Below are 20,380 nucleotides of genomic sequence, written 5' to 3' on the forward strand. Positions count from 1 at the left end.
ACATTCCAAGGGCAACTGTTTTCTGGCTCTTTAAAAATTATTATTATTATTTGCTATGCCATCCTTATTCTCCTGACCTCCACCCTGAAGTATATCACCAATTGGCCCTTGATCTCTTTGCTTCCCTGTGTGAACGCACCCTGTTTCTCAATTCCATGGATCCATCCTTACCCTTCCATTAATTCCAGGCTTGTGTTTCCACCTGACTGCAACTGTTTCCCTTTGGATGTCTCGTGATATCTCAACAGAGCATGTCTAAAACAAGGCTCTGATTTCTAAACTCAATCCTGTTTCCTAGACACATATTTATCTTCACCAATGGAAGCTCCGTTCTTTAAACTGCCGCCCCCAATTGTCCTCTTTAGCATGGATACCTTGCTCCCGAACTCCACATTGAATCCATAGGCATGATCTTTTTGATTTTCTTGCTGGTTACCTGTATTTCCACTACTTTTCACTCCCACCCGTTATGTTTCTTCTAATGTTAAACTTAATCCTTTTAGGTTAGCTTAACATAGTAATATATTTCATCCCAGCATCTTCCCACACACATCCTATCTTACTGTGTTCTTCTTCATTACCCCCGTCCTTGTCACTGTCTCTATACAAACTGGTTAGGGTTAGGTTAGGGTTAGGATTAGAGTTAGGTTAGGGTTAGGGTTAGACTTTTCCCCAAACCAAACACTGCCCCAAAGGAAAAAGCAAAGACAAAGGAGAAAGAAAGCAGCTGCCCAGCTCCTCCCATACCCTCACCCAGCTCCTCCAACACCCTCAGCTTCTTCCACCCTTGCATTCAGTTCCCCAACATCCTCAGCTTCTTCCATGCCCTCACCCAGCTTCTTTTAGACCCTCAGCTTCTTCCACACCTTCATCCAGCTCCTCCCAGAACCTCAGCTTCTCCCACACTCTCATCCAGCCCTGCCCACGCTCTGAATTCCTCAAACAGCTTCACCCCACCCTCCCACACCCTTGCCCACAGCATTTTGTATTAGGTCAAGGAAAGAATTGTTCCTTTAGTTTAATCTCTACCACCAGAAGATTTGGGCCATGGCAACTTCTAGTGATATATACACAGGCATTGTAATTACTTCTCTCCTAGTTCCTGCTCTGGATTTATGAAATCACTTTTGTTTGTGCTTTATTGTAGAATTTAGAAGTAAAGCTTTGCAAATAGAATTAAATGAGATTCCAGTACCTTCTGTGGGAATGTACTTTGGTATCCCTCAGCCGTGTGCAAGCAATATGTTCCTAGGGGCTTGTTATCAAATTTATCTGAGGCCACTGTCATGAGTTCAGATTTCTTAGGTGCACATCCAGAACTCCACTACCCGTATGTGCCCACTTACTTGAACGCCACAGTGGTACAAAGAAAATTAAACATGCAGTTGTCTAGGAAGTTAGTAGTGGCCCTGTCAGCTGGGAATAAATTCACTGCCACTGGTTCAGAATCTGTTGCCATTTCCTCTTTGTTCAGTTCAAATCTGTTATTCTGCCCAAAGCTTCCCTAACCACTGACCTTTCCCTTTCACACATAGGGAGTCACCAGCTCGATGTCCATGGTCACTCACTAGGATTTTACTATTTAAAGACAGTTAAATGAGATATGGAAACATTTTAACAATTAGGAGTAGCTATCTCGGGCGGTCAGATTGCTAGGGGATTTTTATATCTTATTTATATTTCTCTATGCCCTCACATCATTGATGATAAATAAGTATATATTGGTTTTAGCAATAGAGCTAAAACTACAGATAAATATGCAGGAGAAAGTACCTAAAAGGAAGCATTCCTTGAAAGACCAAGGGATGACTGGTGCTTTCACATAATTATGTGTGATCGTCATATGTTTGTCATCTTTGGGCTCGTTTTTTTTTCTTTCAGATTCTTTCCAAGTTATTAATCAAATAAATGTTCACAGTTAGGGGAATACTGGCTCTTCTAGAATAGAATGTGGAGTTTGACTGGCATGTTCAATGAAGAATGAGGGAAAAATGAAAATGATATATATTTGTTCTTAACTGTCAAAGTACATACCATAGAGGTTGTTCCTTCCCCCCTGTGTTATGGTGTTGTCATGGCAATGTACCATATTCCTAGTACCAGAATGAACCCTAGGGCAATAGTGGTTATTTCTCTATAGCTTGTTAGTAGATACCATCGTGTTAATGGCCATATTGTATGGGGTAGTGCAGTTCAGTATTTGACTTATGCCACATTTAAATACAGGCCCGTGTCAATATATTCAAAGAATGTGGTGTCAAAATGACTTTAAGAATTAATACTCTTGTATCTTTTCCCACTGTAACAAATCCCTTTGGTGTCAGAGAGTTTTCTTCCCAGGTAAGAGCTTCCCAACCTCCCCTATTCCTTTTCAGACAGCCTGAAAGGGACTTGCTGGCTCAACATCCAGGACAACCGCTGTGAGGTGAACATCAATGGGGCCACCCTGAAGTCCGAATGCTGTGCCACCCTCGGAGCTGCGTGGGGGAGCCCCTGTGAGCGCTGTGAGCTAGGTAGGCACTTGACCTGGCCCTCTGAGCTATTGGTTGGAACATCATCTCCAAGTCAACAGACGTCCGTTCTCACAGTGTGTCTATAGAGAAGAAGACTGTTGTCTTCTCTCCAAAAATGTCTTCCCAGGTGGAATTCACTCTCCTTTAGAAATGGACAATTTGAGTTTTCCTTTAAGTGTGAGCAGACCTCCTAAGTATCTTAGACGTGGAAGGAGAATTGGCTCAATTGGGTCCTCGTTTGGCTGTGTCCCAGGAGAACAGGATGGCCTTGTCCTTGAGGCTTTGATTCGTTTGCTTTTTAACTCATTTGTCACTTTGAGCAGCGAGGCATTGTGGGAGAAGCAGCTGCAATCTGGGTCAACGCTGGTGGTGCTACCCCTGCAAGAGGGAGTTTTCCGAACTGAAGGCAACTGGTCCTCAGCCTCTGCCACCCAGCTGCAAATTTTAATTCCTTCCCACTGAGCCTGGCAAATGGATTTCTTTTCTTTTAATAACGAAATAAAATTCTGTCCCGTTCTTACAGACGCAGCTTGCCCAAGAGGGTTTGCCAGGATCAAAGGTGTGACTTGCGAAGGTGGGTACAATGCTGGAATGGAACAGATCCTTAGAGAAAGTGCGCCGATTCTCTGTCCGCTCTCAAGGAGCTAGTAGCTCTTCTCAAGACTCTTGAGGTTTCAGTTAAAATAGCTCAGTGTAATCAACACGGCGCTCTTGGGAAACAGCTTTAAGGTTCCCACTTCTCCTCTGTATACAGTCAGTTCATGAGGAAGTCCCCAGCCTTCAAGGCACAGAACAGCTGGCAAGGGAGCATGTCTGGGCTGCGCTTTTATGGACAGCAAGGCCATGGTCGTCTGCACAGCTGGTGCCCGGGAAAACTGGTGGCTGTGCGGTGGAATATTCTTGCTTTAACCAAAGTAATAACCCACACCACTGGGTTGCAGATTGAATGCCCTCGCCACACAGGAAATGAGGCTCCACCTGCTTTTGCTATTTGTAAGGTCTTTATCCTTCTGCTTGCCGCGTTTCCCCCACAGATGTTAATGAATGTGAGGTGTTTCCTGGCGTCTGTCCAAATGGACGCTGTGTCAACAGCAAAGGCTCTTTCCACTGCGAATGCCCTGAAGGCCTTACACTGGATGGAACTGGTCGCGTGTGTTTGGGTAAGAGGCATGCTTTCCTGTCCACATACATGACGCTAACCATCAGATCCCTGTCCTCTGGGCCAGTCCAAAACCGGAGTCTGTACTGGAGACATTTGCTTTAAATGAGATACTGCTTGAGAGGAAAATCACTCCAAGATATTAAAATATGTGCTTTATTTTAATTGTTTCTGTTTAAAGCATATTTTATAATTAAAAAGAAAAACTATCATTTAAGCTTTAGTTTCTGATACTTTAGACGAGTTATTCCCATTATATAATAGAAGAAAACTAGGCATGATCTCTCTCTCTATTTTTTTATTATTTATTTATTTATTTATTTTTGGTTCAGCGAGACATCATGATCTCTTGCCAAATCTCGAGCCATTGTGGCTAGAATGGGTGGACAATGAATCCCCAGAGCCTGCCAGTGCTTAGTTATGGGTATACACTGCCACACCTGACTTTTACAGAGTACTGACGAGCTGAATGATAAGTTTTGAATCCCTGGAAAACCGTTGCTGCCAATGTAATAAGGCAATCAAACAGAATTAATAAGTCCAGGTTTCATCTGAGCAAAGCACTCCTGGGTGACGCTGAGGAGAGTGGGAGAGATGCCACATGGCAAATATGGCTACCAGGTCTTACGTTGCCATTCAAGGCGATGACAGATTTCTCATTGGAAGTCAGCCTCCAGGCCTACCGTCATTCTTGAGCTAGCTTCACCCAGCACTGCCATTGAGGTAGAAAGGATCTTTAGGAGACGAGAGAGTTTAACTGCGCACAGGTAGCCTGAGGCACACAGTGTCTAAGTTGCTGAACAGATGCTGGAGAGGGACGTTCAGTGAGCGTTCCGACTTAGGCTCAGCCTGGGCTTCACTCTCCATGCAGATATCCGCCTGGAGCAGTGCTTCCTGAAGTGGGATGAGGATGAATGCATCCATCCCGTTCCTGGGAAGTTCCGCATGGACGCCTGCTGCTGTGCAGTCGGGGCAGCTTGGGGCACGGAGTGTGAAGAATGCCCCAAGCCTGGCACTAAGGAATATGAGACGTTGTGCCCCCGGGGCCCAGGCTTTGCTAACAGAGGGGACATCCTCACTGGGCGTCCATTTTACAAAGGTAACTGCAAGCTGGCTCCTGGCCTGCTACACTACCAGGACTCTCTCTACGCTCTCTGAGAATGGGTTTCTTTGTGTGTGTGTGTGTGTGTGTGTGTGTGTGTGTGTGATTTTAAATTGTTTTTATTGAGCTATATATTTTTCTTCACTCCCCTCCCTTTCTACCCCCTCCCATTCTACCCTCTCCCATGATCCCCACCTTCCCATTTTGCTCAGGAAATCTTGTCTTTTTCTACTTGCCATGCAAATTAGATGGGTTTTGTTTTTGTGGCCAACCTAAGATCTGAAACTATAAATTACATCTAAAAGACAGTATTGATAGGAATCTGGGAAACTGGACGCTCATCATTTTCTTTCTCTCCTTCTACTGGCCTTCTCCTTTCCTTACGTGGCTTGAGGGGAGGTAGACCTGCCCAGTTCCTCAGCAGCAGAGAGATCCCCGTCCCCACTGTTCTTCATAAGCAGCAGCCAGGTATAGAAAAGCGAGACTCAGTTGAGGGTGGAGAACATTATCCACAATGGACACATTTTCTGTGCCATCTCTGTGATCACTGCAGACCCCAGGAGCCGTCCTTGTCCAAGGCTGCACGATTATTGTCCATGGCGATAGATTTTTAAGTTAAAGCAATAAAAGGACTCATTCCTGTCAACCAGCTCCATGGTTGGGCCTCACTCTTTTTTCAGATATCAACGAATGCAAAGCCTTTCCCGGGATGTGCACCCACGGGAAGTGCAGAAACACCATCGGAAGCTTCAAGTGCCGTTGCAATAATGGCTTCGCCCTGGACATGGAGGAGAGAAACTGTACAGGTAAGATGGCTTCTTCTCTCCATTAATAAGCCCTAGCTTTCTTGCCTTTGCAGTGAGTATACAGCCTTCAAAAGCCCATTTTCTCAGTGCGAATATAAGCCCCCTTTCTCCCTCGTTGTTATTATTATTACTTTCTCTTATGGAACTTAAAATCCAGTTCTCCGAGTAATTTTGAGAGCTACAAAAACACACAAAATGTTGTTTTGATGTGAAAATATGATCCTCAAAATATGTGAGGACTAAAGAAGATAGCTATGAGAGTCTGTGCCTATCAACGTGCAGAATATTCTAGTAATTGTTTTAGTTTGTGATAGATGTTTTTTGACTTATTTTCCTCACCGGCAAACAACATTCTTGACCTCTTTACCTTGAGAAGAGATGAAGTTAGGAATGTTTCTGTTTGATGGCATGCAGTTTATTACAAATGCGTGGCCGGAAATGCAGAAGTTGTCCATTGATTTTACTGCAAGGCTTCAAACTTCAGTTCATCAAAAGACACAGTGAGGCTTCTATGCTGGCGTGTGCCTTCAATCCCAACATTCAACAGGCAGAGGCTGGTGGATCTCTGTGAATGACTTGGTATTCCAGGGCAGTCAGAGACATAGAAGGCCCTGCCTTGATACATCAATAAATATTTTAACATACGATAAGATGGAGGCAGAAACATTTCTTTGTGACTTTTTTTTAATGGCCCATGTTTTCTTAAACATATTTTGTGTAGCTCCAACGTCAGTACTGAAAATACGCTACAGGTATGAGGGTTTCTCATAAACTTTTTCAGAGTGTAGATACTATGACTGGAATATAGAAAACACAGCAAAACACAAACACGTGATTTCTCTTTATTTTTTTTTTAAAGTTGGTAAGTAAGCATTTCTCAGCCAAATGGAGCACAGATTACAAAGTGGGTTCACTCCAAGGCCCCACTGTGCCCGCAGGCTCGGGCTTGAGAGGTGTGCTGTGTCTGCTTCGGAGGCTGCCTGTCTGCGTCCTGCCAGTCAGCCCTCTTAGCCTCAGGGTTCCAGGTCCCCACGCTCCTTTGGCTGGAGGAGTAGAATGAACAGTCTCACGCCTTGCTGGGTCTTCCTTTCACGTGAGCACACTGCCTCTCCACTTGGGCCTTGCAGAGGAGTCGCTTGGTCCGTTCTCTATGACGACATCTCAGCCGCAAAGAGAAGGCCACATTTCAGAACTCAAAGACACACAGGCCCCACCTGCCGGTTGGCCATGACAGTTTTGGCAGTTGGAGAAAGGAATGTGCCTTATGAAGGAGACAACGTCTCCCCCCACCCCATCTCCTCAGAACATTTCTTCCTCCTCTCAGTCCTGGTTTCCCAGGTCTCAGAACCGCAGCCCCTGACATGGAAGGCCCCTTGCCTCCAGCCTTTTCTCATCTCGTTCTGTGTTTTTCTTTCTCTTGAACACGGGGAGCAGACATCGACGAGTGCAGGATCTCTCCTGACCTCTGTGGCAGTGGCATCTGCGTCAACACGCCAGGCAGCTTTGAATGCGAGTGTTTTGAGGGATACGAGAGTGGCTTCATGATGATGAAGAACTGCATGGGTAAGCTCAGCCAGACCCTCCTGCTGGCTAGGACACCGGCCTCATGCAGGCTGGGCTGCTGTGTCATGGCTGGCTTCAGAGCCATGGCAGCAGCCTTGACTAGAGGTGGTGTGACACTGAGAGCTGTCAAAAGGCAGACAAAATAACCTTCCTCAGACTGGAAGCAATACACAGACCACCCAGGGTGGATTTATTTTAAATCGGTAGCATTGTGGTCACCTCCAACTTCTGTCCTGCCTTGCCAGTCCCATGAGAGCTGTGCTTTGTAGCTGTGATACTGAAGCATGTTTAGGCCACTGTGTCATATGAGTGACTTGTGGAACTTGCCACATAAGATGTTGCCACTCTCAGGGTACAACCGATTCACGTTACAAAGGGCGTTGTTGTCTATAGTGTGCTGATCTGCACTCATGACTGAATTGAGCTGCAAAGACCCTCCTAACTGTAATCGTTTAGGGGTCTTAGGATTTTGTTTTTCAGTTGGATTTGAGCTATAAATGCTAAATGACTGGCAATGCCATACAAACTCTTAGTTTATTATGACATAAAGTAAGTTTTGTATAAGTAACCTCTTATGAACCAGATTATATTACACATAAAAATTTTTCAGTGGTTTACTGTGTTGAGAATAGAAGGTTCATAATTTTTATATTGAAACAAAAAGTAAAACTTGCCCCACTTCTGACTGGATGTGTCGTTATGTTTGAGCCGCACACCTGCCTTCTAGTCCCACTTCTCCTGTAATATATATGTAAATGTATTTTCCTCCGAGTTCTTCAATGGATCTCACGTTTTTACCTTTCAGACATTGACGAATGTGAACGTAACCCTCTCCTTTGTAGGGGTGGCACCTGTGTGAACACTGAGGGCAGCTTTCAGTGTGACTGCCCACTGGGACACGAGCTGTCACCATCCCGTGAGGACTGTGTGGGTGAGTTTTTCCCCTTCGTATAGAAATCCAGTGAGCACAATGGATAAAGATCAGGAGCATTTGCCAATCTCATAAGGGCAAATCGTTTTAAACTAACAGTTGTGGACTGAAGGCCCATATACCCAGGCACACAGACAGCTTGATGAAAGCAAACATCATCTTGCTTAGGGTCTTGACTGTCCTAACTCTGTCCTCTGGAACAAGCGTCTTCTCTCAGGATAGCTCAAGTTCTGTAGGCAGCATCTGAACAGTGTTTGAAGACCACATGAACACACCAGTGTAAACCCATGAAGTAAAATAAATAATAATAAGATTCATTTATGGCACACACTCTGTCCGTGCACTCTGTGATGGCGACGGCTAGCTGCATGTGGCTATATAATTGTAAATGAAATTAAATAACATTAAAAATTGCTCAATTATGTTATATACATTTCAAGGTCTAGTAGAACATGCAGTTCCATCTTGGAAACTATAGACAGAGAAGGGAATGCTTCCAACACAACAGGAAGTTCTGGGGTCAGACATAAGTGAACAGGGACCAGCATTTTCACCAAACCTCCCAGTTTGTCCTGCTCCCTACTCAGGCGGCACCTCTTTGCTAAAGCCCGCGCTTAAAGGCTCTTCCAAATTTGCTGTGGCATAAACCATAATTCTGCTTGTGTTTTATAGATATCAACGAGTGTTCCTTGAGCGACAATCTCTGTAGAAATGGCAAATGTGTGAACATGATCGGAGCCTACCAGTGTTCTTGCAATCCTGGATATCAGGCCACGCCAGACCGCCAAGGCTGTATAGGTAAGGGCGGGCCACACAGGTCTTCATTTCCCATCTCTCAGACCATCGAGCTTTGGCATCAAATATGTCCTAAAGCCTATGAGGGTCCCTTGTACTGGGAATGAATGCAAGCAGGGGTCAGATGGTTTGCTGATTTTGCAGAAACCCCACTGGTCTTGTTATAAAAAGTACCCCAAACTCCATAGTAGTTATATGTCTGGTTCTCTCTTCTTCAGATAGTGGACTACATAGAATGCTATATAAAAGGAAGTGAAAGGGGTTAAGGGAGATTAATGGTATAAACTTAATCAGTACCAATATAAAGACAATCCAAAGCTACTCAAGCATCAGCTGTTTGAAAAGAAGATGCAGCACCCATTCCTTTGTACGGGCGCCTGCTTGGCATCTAACGTGCGCGTGGTATCTGCACAGATATCGATGAATGTATGATCATGAATGGAGGCTGCGACACCCAGTGCACCAATTCGGAAGGAAGCTACGAGTGCAGCTGCAGTGAGGGGTATGCACTGATGCCAGATGGGAGATCGTGTGCAGGTACAGAAAAGATACACAAAATGCGCGTGCTACGGTTGCTCTGTTACAAATGTGGCTCCAGACTTGGTCGCAGAGAGCTGAACAGAGGAAATGTGTTTGGGACCAAGGGAAGCCATTCTTGCTTTCACTGGGCGTTAACTTTGTGTCATCAGATATCGATGAATGTGAAAACAATCCTGACGTCTGTGATGGTGGCCAGTGTACCAACATTCCTGGGGAGTACCGCTGCCTCTGTTATGATGGCTTCATGGCTTCGATGGACATGAAAACGTGCATCGGTGAGTATCAGAAGTCAATGGCAATTCTTTAGTATTCTCTATTATTGAGACCATCATACAGAGTGAAATATTATGACTACCCCATCTCCCTCTCTTCCCACATTCCTCAAATGTGTCTCCTTCCCAACTGCATGTTTGTTTGTTTGTTTTTATAACTGAGTCTGGTTGCCCTTATGTGCTTGGGTGTAGGGCCATGCACTATCAGGGGGCCACATCCTCCAAAAAAAAAATGGTTCTCTCTCCTTCAGCAACTGTCTATTGACCATAGCTCCTCAGTTGGTGCCAGGACCTGGAGACCACCTACCACATCTATGTTTCAGTTTTAGTTGAGTTGATCTTGTACAAGTCACCACAGCTGCTCTGTGGTCATGCATGTGATAGCCATGTCATATCCAGAAGACAGCATGTCACTCTCCAACAAATGAGAGTTTGATACGTGCATGAATACACATCCACAGGGAAAGAAGACTTATTTCACTGTTACTTTGAAAATCTGAGCCATTTTGCCAGAACTGTAAAATCTGAAAAAGAATTATTTCAGACACCCTTAAAGGCACATAGTACTTACTTGCAATACAAGTCTTTCAAGGAGACCTCATTTTCAATTTTATCTGTTTATTTCAGTACCGTGTTATTCAGATTAAAAGGTGGCTTTTAAATTAATGTGATAGCAGTAACCAGAACATGTGTTTTCCAGATGTGAATGAGTGTGACTTGAATCCCAACATCTGTATGTTTGGGGAGTGTGAGAACACGAAGGGCTCTTTCATCTGCCATTGTCAGCTGGGCTATTCAGTGAAGAAGGGGACCACGGGATGCACAGGTAGGGCTCAACCCCATGTCTGCGAGACTTCAGCCTCACAGGTTCAAAAGCAGCCATTGCTTCAGCCTTCAGCATCCTTGGGCCAGTCCACCAGCATATGACTGTCACGTGATGGGCAACTGACTCTTACCTTTACCATGCATCATGTCTGAGGTCACCCTGTAGGAAGGAGTGGGCCAAGTCTGCCCTGCTTCTGGTGGGTCCTGCAGCCACATTCAGTTCCTCAGCTTGGTTACAGCCCAGATGGAGGGCCCATGTAAAGAAGGAAAAATAGTTCTTCATGTTGGGGTGATCCCCCAACCATAAAATTATTTTCGTTGCTGTGGCGTGAATTCTAATTGGTCTTAATAATAAAATCCCAGAGTCAGATATCGGGGTAAATTAAGAAAGGTAAGCGAGACTAAGGAGCAAGCCAGAGCCATCTCTCACCTCACCAACTTCCCAGGTGAAAATGGGCCAAGCTCCCGTCTCCACCCTGCTTTATCACTTCTTTTCTCTGCCCAGTCATATCAAGTCCCGTTTCCTCCTCCCGGGATTAAAGGTCTGTGCCACCACTGCCTGCCCTCTGTGGTTAGCTAGCTCCACGCTCTAATTTTCAGACAAGCTTTATCTGATGGAGCAAAATATCACCATACATTGCTACTTCATAACTTTAATTTTGCTACTATTCTGAATCGTAATGTAAATAGCTGTGTTTTCCTGTGGTCTTAGGGAATCCCTGTGAAAGGGCCATTCAATCTTTCAAAGGGGTTGCAACACACAGGTTGACAACCACTGTCTTAAAGGATCCAAGTTTTCATTTAGTTTGCAATGTTAAACTGATAATGCGTTCTTAGGTTCTATTTAGACTTTTACTGCCTTGCCCCCATGGTTTCTTCTTTTCTATTCTCTCTCCTCCCCTACCATTACCTCTCTCCTTTCTTTCTCTTCACTTTTTCACCTCCTGACTCCAGTTTTTACTATTTAGTTTTATCCCGTAGCATACAGATATGACTAGGAAACACCTGAATCATTGGTCTGACTAACCTGAATGTTCACCTTTAGGTTCCCTGTATAGCATTTTGTTCAAGGCCGCAGTGAGAAGCTCGGGCTGCAGGGAAAACTTCAGCTGCCCCCACCCCAGGAGAAGGCAGATGATGAGGAACGAGGGCAAAGACTTTACTAATAGCAAAGGGGATGGAAGCCAGGAGTGTGTGCTCAGTATCAGTTCAACAGTGGCGGCCAGTAGTCAGTGAGTGGCGAGGACAGATAGGAATCATATCCTAGAAAGTTTGAGGAAGCCAAATTGACAGAGTTGTACACAAGTGTATATGTTCTGTATAAACACATTCACACGGCTGTGCATGGCTGTGCATGGCTTTACAAAGGGCATACATCACAAGACACGTGTCCTTAGATGAATTCATCTGCATGTTAGCATCAGCCACATGTCCAGGCATTATAAGCTTATGGGACCATTGTCATGTACATGGTTTGCCGTTGACCAAAGTGTCTTCAGGCTGCACATGACTGAATAAATCACATGTATGTGTTTCTGTGGAGTATTTGTGAACATAAACACAGGCTGGTGAGCATTGGTCCCCTTTTAGGCCACATCTGAAGAGAGAATTCTTTACATATTCTCAGATAAGAAAGAAAAAACAAAAGCACACACATAAGTGACCTTTTACAAAAGCTCTGAGTATATGTGTAGCTTTGATCATGTGTGTGTGATGCTGGAAGTTATTTAATCTTAGGTGTTTACACATGCTAAGCAAACATTCTACCCCTTCATCTGCATTGGGGCATTGAATGAAGGGTGGACTTTTTTAATCAGGCTCATTCTTATCTTCATGAAAAATATGTGATAAATATTAATAGAAAGAAACAGTAAAGTCTTTTTCAAAAATCTCTCCTGAAATGTGTCTTTATATCCTTCCCACGGAGTTTTGAATGGGCCTTCGCAACATGTGGGGGCTGCCACTCATATCCGCAGGGGACAACAGCTGCACTTTCTCCTTCCAACAGGAAGTGGCCAGAAAGTTCTTGGAGAGAAGGACTTGTTTGGTCATGATCATGAAGTCTTATATCTTACTGGAATGGAAAACGACTTAGAGACAAAGGCGGTGTCAGTGTTTCTCCGTACAAGCCCCGCGTTTATCCTAATTTGCTGTCTTACAGAAACATACTTGGAAGTAGACTTAATTAGCTCATGCTTCATCTTTTCCTTTTTAACTCTGCTTCTCAGATGTGGATGAGTGTGAAATTGGTGCCCACAACTGCGACATGCATGCCTCATGTCTGAATGTCCCCGGAAGCTTCAAGTGCAGCTGCCGAGAAGGCTGGGTGGGAAATGGCATCAAATGTATTGGTGAGTTTGCAAAGAGGAAAACCCTTCTCGAAGGGCCAGCATTCTGTGTGGCTCTTTCTTGCACACATGCTAATCAACACTCCAAACGGGAACATCCTCTTCGCTTTTTATTTATTCTCTCATAAATCAAAGCTATCTTTGGTTGCAGGGATAATTCCTGTCTGAGTGTTTCCTTAGCTTTAATATAAATGGTCAAATTACAACAGGATGCTTTGGCATCTGCCTTTTCATGCATGTTGCTCAGTTGAAAAAAAAATTATTTGATGTGCAGCCAGTGATCTAAACAGCTGTAACATGAAAAACAGTTAATGTGTTTTCCCAGTCTTTCCATAGAGTAATCAGTGCGGTTTGAGAGCCAGTGAAGTCCAGGGTGGAAACAAAGGGGTTTTTCACATGGCCTTAAGATGGGAGGAAGTGGGCAATTCTTAGTATTAAAATTGTCCTTGCAGGCAAAGCTAAGTATTTTTGTTGAATTCCAAGAAGTCTAACTCAAAAAAGGGAGACTAGGAAAATCTTTTTCCCTGGGTTCTATAACTCTTAAACTGAAGCCTAATAATAGTGTATAGCCCTGAGGCGGGGGACTGGATTATACTCTGGGTGTCGTTCATGAAGCTGTTTAGTATGTCCATACTGTGACAATAAAGAATATTTCCAGCTGGTAAGCATTACCCAGGTCAATTTAAAATAGAAGAAGGAGAGGGGAAAAAGCCATCTGAGGTCCCCATGGTGACTTCTCAGGAAAAGCTTATAGGCCCATAGTAAGGATTAAATAAAAAACCTTTAATATCTCTTACCAATAATGAAAATTAATTTGAGTAAAGCTGGGCTCTCCAGCCAGATGTTTCAGACTTGTCAACGATTTAAAACCAATTGCAGAATGTGTATTATTGTAGTTGGAGAATGATTTGCTGTATAGCCCCCTATGTCAGCCTCCTCAGGCCAACCGTAAACCGATTTCCAGGCCAGCCACACCCACTAGCATTAATCTCATGACTGTCCTCGTTGCCATTTTTCTTGTCCCATGTGCCTCCTATTTTTCTCTTAGTTTCCATTTTATGTGCTTCATGTCCATCTGTCAGTCTGGCCAACCATCCCAAGACTGCCTGCCCCAAGATGAGACATTAGAGGGTTCAGTCACCAGGGCTCCATCTTCATCCTCCTCCGGAGTCATTTCCCTACCCTCCCTCTCTCCCCACACCTCAGTCCCCTCTCTTCTGCTCTCCCCTCCTCCTGTTCCCTCCCCTCTCCATCTCCCCCTCTTCTCCCTCTTCTCTGCCCCCTTCCGCCCCACCTCCTTCCCTCTTCCTTTTCCCTTTCGTCCTCCTCCTCCCTCCCCCATATTCACTTATTCTTCAGACAGAAGTAGAGAAATCTTAAGCCTCTCTTCACACTGACAGTCACCTCTTCAAATTTAGGAGAAACCCCAGCTTCCTCTCCAAGGTTTACAGGTCCCTGCATCATTTTCTAGCTCCACTGTCCTCTGCCCTGGCCCCTGTGGTGTGTTTTGCCGTTCCACCTGTCATGAATGCCACATTCTGTACTTTTTCTCTGTAGTGGCCCTGTCTCCATTATCCTCTATAAGAAACACCCTTCTCTCTTCTACTCAGTCAAGTTAGGCTCCTTCATCCCTGGAAGAGGAGGTCTGAAGGTGATTAAAAGTTACCTCTTCAGTGGGTTCTTTGTTCTTCCCTGAATTTCAGATTAGGTTATATCTGGAACCTGCTTCATGGTCTCTAGAAAAATACAGCATCCTTTCTTTCCTGTGTTTGACATGCATCCCTTCCGATAGGCTGTTAATTCCATGAAAGAAAGAACCACGTCTCTCTTCCCTTCTGATAAGATTTAGAACTCTAAGCTGACTCTCTCTTGTCGATGCTATCTCCCAAACAGATCGTCTCACAGTGACAAGAGAACCAGTAGTAAGAGCCACCGTAGGTGGAGGCCAGCGTGAAATCTGACTTAGACGTAGAATCTGAGGGCTATAGAGTACTGTCCTTCCAGATAAGCTAAAATAAAACCAGCTTGGGCTGGCTCACGCTTTTGCAAGTCCCACCCTCGCCCTGCATTAGGATGTCCCATCTTCACTGCTGATCTTCTTTGTCGGGCTGGCTCCTCACGCAGATCTGGACGAGTGCTCGAATGGAACCCACCAGTGCAGCATAAATGCTCAGTGCGTCAACACCCCGGGCTCATACAGATGTGCCTGCTCAGAGGGTTTCACCGGAGATGGCTTTACTTGCTCAGGTGAGTAACAGGCCTGCGGAGTGCTCCGTTATCCCCATCTCAGGACACCCAATAGGCTTTCCTTGTTTTAAGAAAAACGTGAAGAAAATGGAAATGACTGTCTGCGCTTCTACTCGACCAGTGAAAGAGCACATACCTTTTTCATCCCTTAAACACAGAAGCCTGAAAAAGCGTCCAGAGAATGTGGATTCTTTAAAGTAATGACGTCTCTCTTTTCCTGTACTGCTAATGACGATTGTTACCTCTTACTACCTGATGAAGTACCCATCAGAAAAACACAGGGGTTGGGGAAGGCACCTGGGTTCACAATGTTTATGCTGCTTACTCTGGTGTTAACCTACCTACATGAGTAGTCAGGGTGACCTCAGCTCTTCTCATTTTTATTATTTTTTTAAAACAATCCTTCCTCATTTTACATACCAATCCCAGTTCCCTCTCCCTTCCCCCCTTCAAAAAATGCCCAGGACCAGAGGGTTTCAGCACAGAATTCCACCAGAACTTCATGAAAGAGGAGGGAGTTCTTCTCATTTTAAAATAGACATAGCGACCATAGCGGCATTTTTTAATCACTAAGTGGATGATCTGGGGGAACTTCGCAATTCTTGAAGATGGGATGCGTAATGTCCCTTTCTAAGAGAGATCATCAAAGCTGCTTATTATCCTCCTCGGAGTTTTATTAGCTTTTCTCCCAGTTTTGAGAGGATTAAATGGAATAACAGAAGACACAGAGGACTTAGGAAGCCACCACGTAAGCTTCAGTACACACTGGTTGTTGTTTCCCTCCCGCTGCTCCCCAGGTCTCAAGGTTGAAAGGTCATCTCTTATACCCATATGTAAGACTAGATCATCCTTTGGGGCAAGAAAATGACTTTTTGCTTTACAAGCGAGGTGTCTCCCAGCTGAGGTTCATTCAATCTTTAAACTCATAATTATAAGACTAGGTCTGTAATTCGTCAAAGTGCAGTCTCATACTCCCTCTCTGTAGAGTCTTGGCTGTTATATATGTCCGGGACTTTGTATGGGATGTAGTGTCAAAGAAAGAATGGTGTTGGTGGCAAGCCCATCTATACTCATAATGGGGCCCAGTGGGGCCCTTGTAGCTCTTTTGGCCTCTCTCAGCCTGGACTTTTTTCTAGTGAACTCAATGAAAACTGCATTCCTGGTGGTGGCCATGCCACCTGGCTCAGGACACGCTGATGTCTGTCCCCCTCCCCTTTCCTGCTTTTTAGAATTAAGTAAATTATCTTGAAGGCCTTTAAAAGTGTCTGTCTGTATATTTTGGTGAGACTTTAGTAGTAGGAAGGAAACTTTGTTTCCACGGCATCTCTCATTTCCTGTAAGACGCCTCCGCTAGGGAAACAGGGAAGTCCATTGCTGTGCTTTCCTATGAATGAGCGGAATCCCAGAGCTCTTGGTCCTATCTACTAATACCGCTTTTAATACCCATTCATCAGCGGGTATTAAGGAGAACTGAGAGAAACTCCATCCATCTCTATTATAGCCGAGTGTTAGGTGTGTAAGTTAGGGAGCTTCCATCTCAGGCTTCGGACCCACTCTAGCGAATGGGTTAATTGGTGCTTCATACTAAGCAACCCCAACTCCCGCCGCTGAAACGGATATCACTTTTGAGCAAGCAGACAAACGTGCTGGGAAATTTGGAACCTGACGGAGGTGTCTTCTCATTCTGCAGACGTCGACGAGTGTGCAGAGAACATAAACCTTTGTGAGAACGGCCAGTGCCTGAATGTCCCCGGAGCTTACCGTTGCGAGTGTGAGATGGGCTTCACCCCAGCCTCAGACAGCAGATCCTGCCAAGGTGGGTTGCCAGGCTTCCAATTCATTTTCCAGCTGGATCCGCTACAGCAAATGAAACCACGGAAAGGGCTGGAACGGGCTCCACCTGGAAGCAGAATACACAGCGCACGCAGCACATATAAAAAGCCGCTCGTTTAAGCGTGGATTAGTTTGTGAAATGAATAATGAGGAAGGCTGGCTTTCATCTCTTATGAGATATTTCTGGCTCAGAGCCAATAGTTGGAAGTTTGGCTTATTCCTCTTTCTTTCTTTCTTTTCTTTCTTTCTTTCTTTCTTTCTTTTTGCTAAGCCATTTCTTTCTTCCTTTGGTGTCACTAAATGAATGACATGTGACACACCTCTTCTGGTTTTAAAGGGGGGGATCTATTGCCTACCTCAGCTATCTGTATTCACCATGCTCAGTAAAGTCAAAGCAGCTTGCTTCTGGCATTTCCTTTCGTGTTTGAGGCTGTGGTGTGTATGGCCGAGACTAGAAGCCCATCAAGGACTTGTTCACCTCTCCTCAAAAGCAGAGGAAAAAGAAATACATGATTTCTCTCCTAAAAATGGGGCTCTGTATCTAGAATGCTAGAATGTGTCCAAGGGAAAAAATGGATTTTCTCTTAAGTTGGGGATTCAATTCACAGTACACAGAGTCTGGGCCATCAGCCTGCTATAGGAAATATAATATGATTGAAGAATGAAAAGAATGTAGCTTCATTGTGAGACTGTGGAGCGTCAACAAAAGTTGCCATTCATAGAAACATTTTTTTTTTCCAAAAGGTGACTTCCCCCAACTCCAAATCTGGCTCCTCCTCTTCTTTCCCCTCTTCCCCCTCAAGCTAACTATGGGGGAAAGATGATGAAATGAAACAAATTCCAGGCCCTTCCCCTACCATAGTGTGAAAGAAACGGCGAGCACCAGCACAGACACACAAACACATTGCTATCCACCAAACACAAGCAAACTGTACCGGGAGACTCAAAGGCAAACCTCATCCTGCCCCACCACCAGAAAGTAGATGCTAAGAGAGAAATGATGCCTGCGAGAAGGTGATGTCTGAGTAATTATTCGTTAGGATCGATTGCATCTGTGCATGATGGTAGACAGAGGTCCTAGAGGAAGATGCCATCAGCAGTGCGTTCTGTCTCATTTGAGTTGTCTCGACCATATAAAGGCAATGTTTTCCCATACCCCATCTTACATAGCTGGCGCATTAGTAGAAACAGGAAGCTTTTGGTGAAGTTCATTCCATAGGGAAATGTGTGCTCAGAAAGATGGTGCCATTCTCTCTCCACTACCGACAGTTTTAATTGCAGCCTGCATCAAGAAATCTTAGCTCTCTCTTCTTAGAGGACAGCCACCAACACAGGGCAAGATACATTTGAATACTGGCTGAACATTTGACACAATTGGAACAGTCCCTTAAACCTAAGATAGTTAGAACAAATTAGTGTACCTATTTTAAGTAGCCAGGAGACCCTTCTAATTTAAGATACAACTATTTCAAGAAAGCCGTTTGAATGACTTATCGATGAAGCCTGAAAAATGACTCACCTTGCAACTTGCAAGCACCTTTACTTGCTTGCCACCAAGTCTGTTGACACGAGACCCATCCCCGGAACCCACATGGTGGAAGAAAAGGACTGCTTTCCACAAATCACCTTCTCACCTCCATGTGCAAGTCACGATGTGTGCATACACACGCACATATGCACACACACACACACTAAATTACTGTTATATTTAAAAATCATTTTTAAAGAATTGTTTCCTCAAAAAATATGTTAAGATTTTATCTTTGGTTACATGAGTGGGTCTGTGTGCTGTGGAGGAGGGTGGTATATGTACGTGTGAGCATGCGTACCCATGGAGCCCAGAAGAGGGTATCAAATCCCTGAAACTGGATTGACAGATGGCTGTGTGTCACTGACTGTGGCTGCTAGGAATCAAGCCCAGGTCCTCAGGAAGAGCAGTACCCGCTCTTACCTACTGAGCCTCCTCCCATGCTCTGTTAGTAGATATATTTTATCAAAATACAAAGAAATCAATGGGTAATGGACCATGTTATTTCACGGTATAAAGAATAGTATTCTCTCCATGTTTACAAATGATTTTATGGTAATAGGTCAGATTATAAAATAAACTAACATTAAGTGTTAAAGACTTTTTACCAATATATTTAGTATATGTTGTTTTATATTTCAATATGCCGATTATAAACTATGTACTGTTTGTACGAATTAGGTAGAATCTTTCATTTACTTGTTTTTTAAAATTTCACTAATTTGACCACTTTGCATTTATTTTTCATATTCTACTTATACTGCCTAAGCTGGCACTTACTATTGGAGTATATTATAATAGAGAATAATTGGGACACAGGTGTAGCTCAGTGGTAATGTACTTGCCTAGCATGCATGGGTCTCTGCATTAGATTCCTAACACTGCAGAAAGGGGAAAAAAACATAAGAAACCCATTGAACCAAAATAGGACTTGTTTTATATCATATCCTATAGATAAGCGTTTTATCCTACAGATAAGTATGCCTTACTCACCATTTGAACTATTTATCCAGCTAAAGACAAAGAAAAAAATGTTACTGCTCATAAATATCCTAGAATTTAGAAAAATTCATTGTTACTCATTAAAAACATAAAATGTCTTTGTAAACAAGAGGTGACCTTCTTTCTTTGTGTCCTCAGATATTGATGAATGCTCCTTCCAGAACATTTGTGTCTTTGGAACATGTAACAATTTGCCTGGGATGTTTCACTGTATCTGCGACGATGGCTATGAACTGGACAGGACAGGAGGAAACTGCACAGGTATGGCAAGCCAGGGCCAACTGTGTTCTCATGGCTTGGCATAGTATTCTATGCTAAATACATTAACTCCTCAAATTTTTCTGAAGTTAGACTGTGAATGTTTTTGAAAAAGAAAAGTATATTCTAACACATTTACTTTCTACTATGGAATTTATTAGTGTTTAGATAAACAACTTCATTATTTAATACAAAACTAGTAAACATTCATATATTGAATGAACATATGTGAATTTGTATGTATATTTCATTTTTCTTAATTTTTAATAGAATTTAATAACAAACCTTTCAAATAAAAAAAAAGTCACGCACCAGAATTAACCAGACCTAAAGTCTACACATCTTGGTGAACTTCTACACAGGCTGAATAGCAATTCTCAACCTGTGGAGCTTCTCAATGAATTCTTCTATTTTTCTTTCTGTTTTTTCTTTTTCATTCTGTTTTGCTTTTTGTTTTTTGCTTTGTTTTTTGAGAAAGGGTTTCTCTGCATAACAGACTTAGCTGTCCTGGAACTAGTTCTTGTAGACCAGGCTAGCCTCAAACTCACAGAGATCTACCTACCTCTGCCTCCTGGGTGCTGGGATTAAAGGCATGCATCATGATTACCCAGCCTGGATTCTTCATTTTTCTTAGGCAGATCATTTTTCTTCCTCAGAA

General features: G+C 43.7%; 1 protein-coding gene across 2 annotated transcripts in view; it reads left to right on the top strand.

Moving 5' to 3' along the window:
* Positions 1 to 20,380, top strand: part of LOC121443619 (fibrillin-2) — a 196,653-nt gene that overhangs the window by 126,756 nt on the left and 49,517 nt on the right. For both annotated transcript variants that reach the window (XM_041645440.1, XM_041645441.1), the window contains exons 21-35: positions 2,376 to 2,513; positions 3,037 to 3,087; positions 3,548 to 3,673; positions 4,544 to 4,771; positions 5,455 to 5,580; positions 7,015 to 7,143; positions 7,949 to 8,074; positions 8,747 to 8,872; positions 9,284 to 9,406; positions 9,559 to 9,684; positions 10,382 to 10,507; positions 12,735 to 12,857; positions 14,979 to 15,101; positions 16,792 to 16,917; positions 19,603 to 19,725. In XM_041645440.1, coding sequence (XP_041501374.1) covers positions 2,376 to 2,513; positions 3,037 to 3,087; positions 3,548 to 3,673; positions 4,544 to 4,771; positions 5,455 to 5,580; positions 7,015 to 7,143; positions 7,949 to 8,074; positions 8,747 to 8,872; positions 9,284 to 9,406; positions 9,559 to 9,684; positions 10,382 to 10,507; positions 12,735 to 12,857; positions 14,979 to 15,101; positions 16,792 to 16,917; positions 19,603 to 19,725 — 1,920 coding nt within the window. The remainder of the gene's footprint in view (positions 1 to 2,375; positions 2,514 to 3,036; positions 3,088 to 3,547; positions 3,674 to 4,543; positions 4,772 to 5,454; positions 5,581 to 7,014; positions 7,144 to 7,948; positions 8,075 to 8,746; positions 8,873 to 9,283; positions 9,407 to 9,558; positions 9,685 to 10,381; positions 10,508 to 12,734; positions 12,858 to 14,978; positions 15,102 to 16,791; positions 16,918 to 19,602; positions 19,726 to 20,380) is intronic.

This window comes from Microtus oregoni, unplaced genomic scaffold (assembly GCF_018167655.1).
Source record: "Microtus oregoni isolate MIOR12 unplaced genomic scaffold, Mior012 000110F_ref0000174, whole genome shotgun sequence".
Lineage (NCBI taxonomy): Eukaryota > Metazoa > Chordata > Mammalia > Rodentia > Cricetidae > Microtus > Microtus oregoni.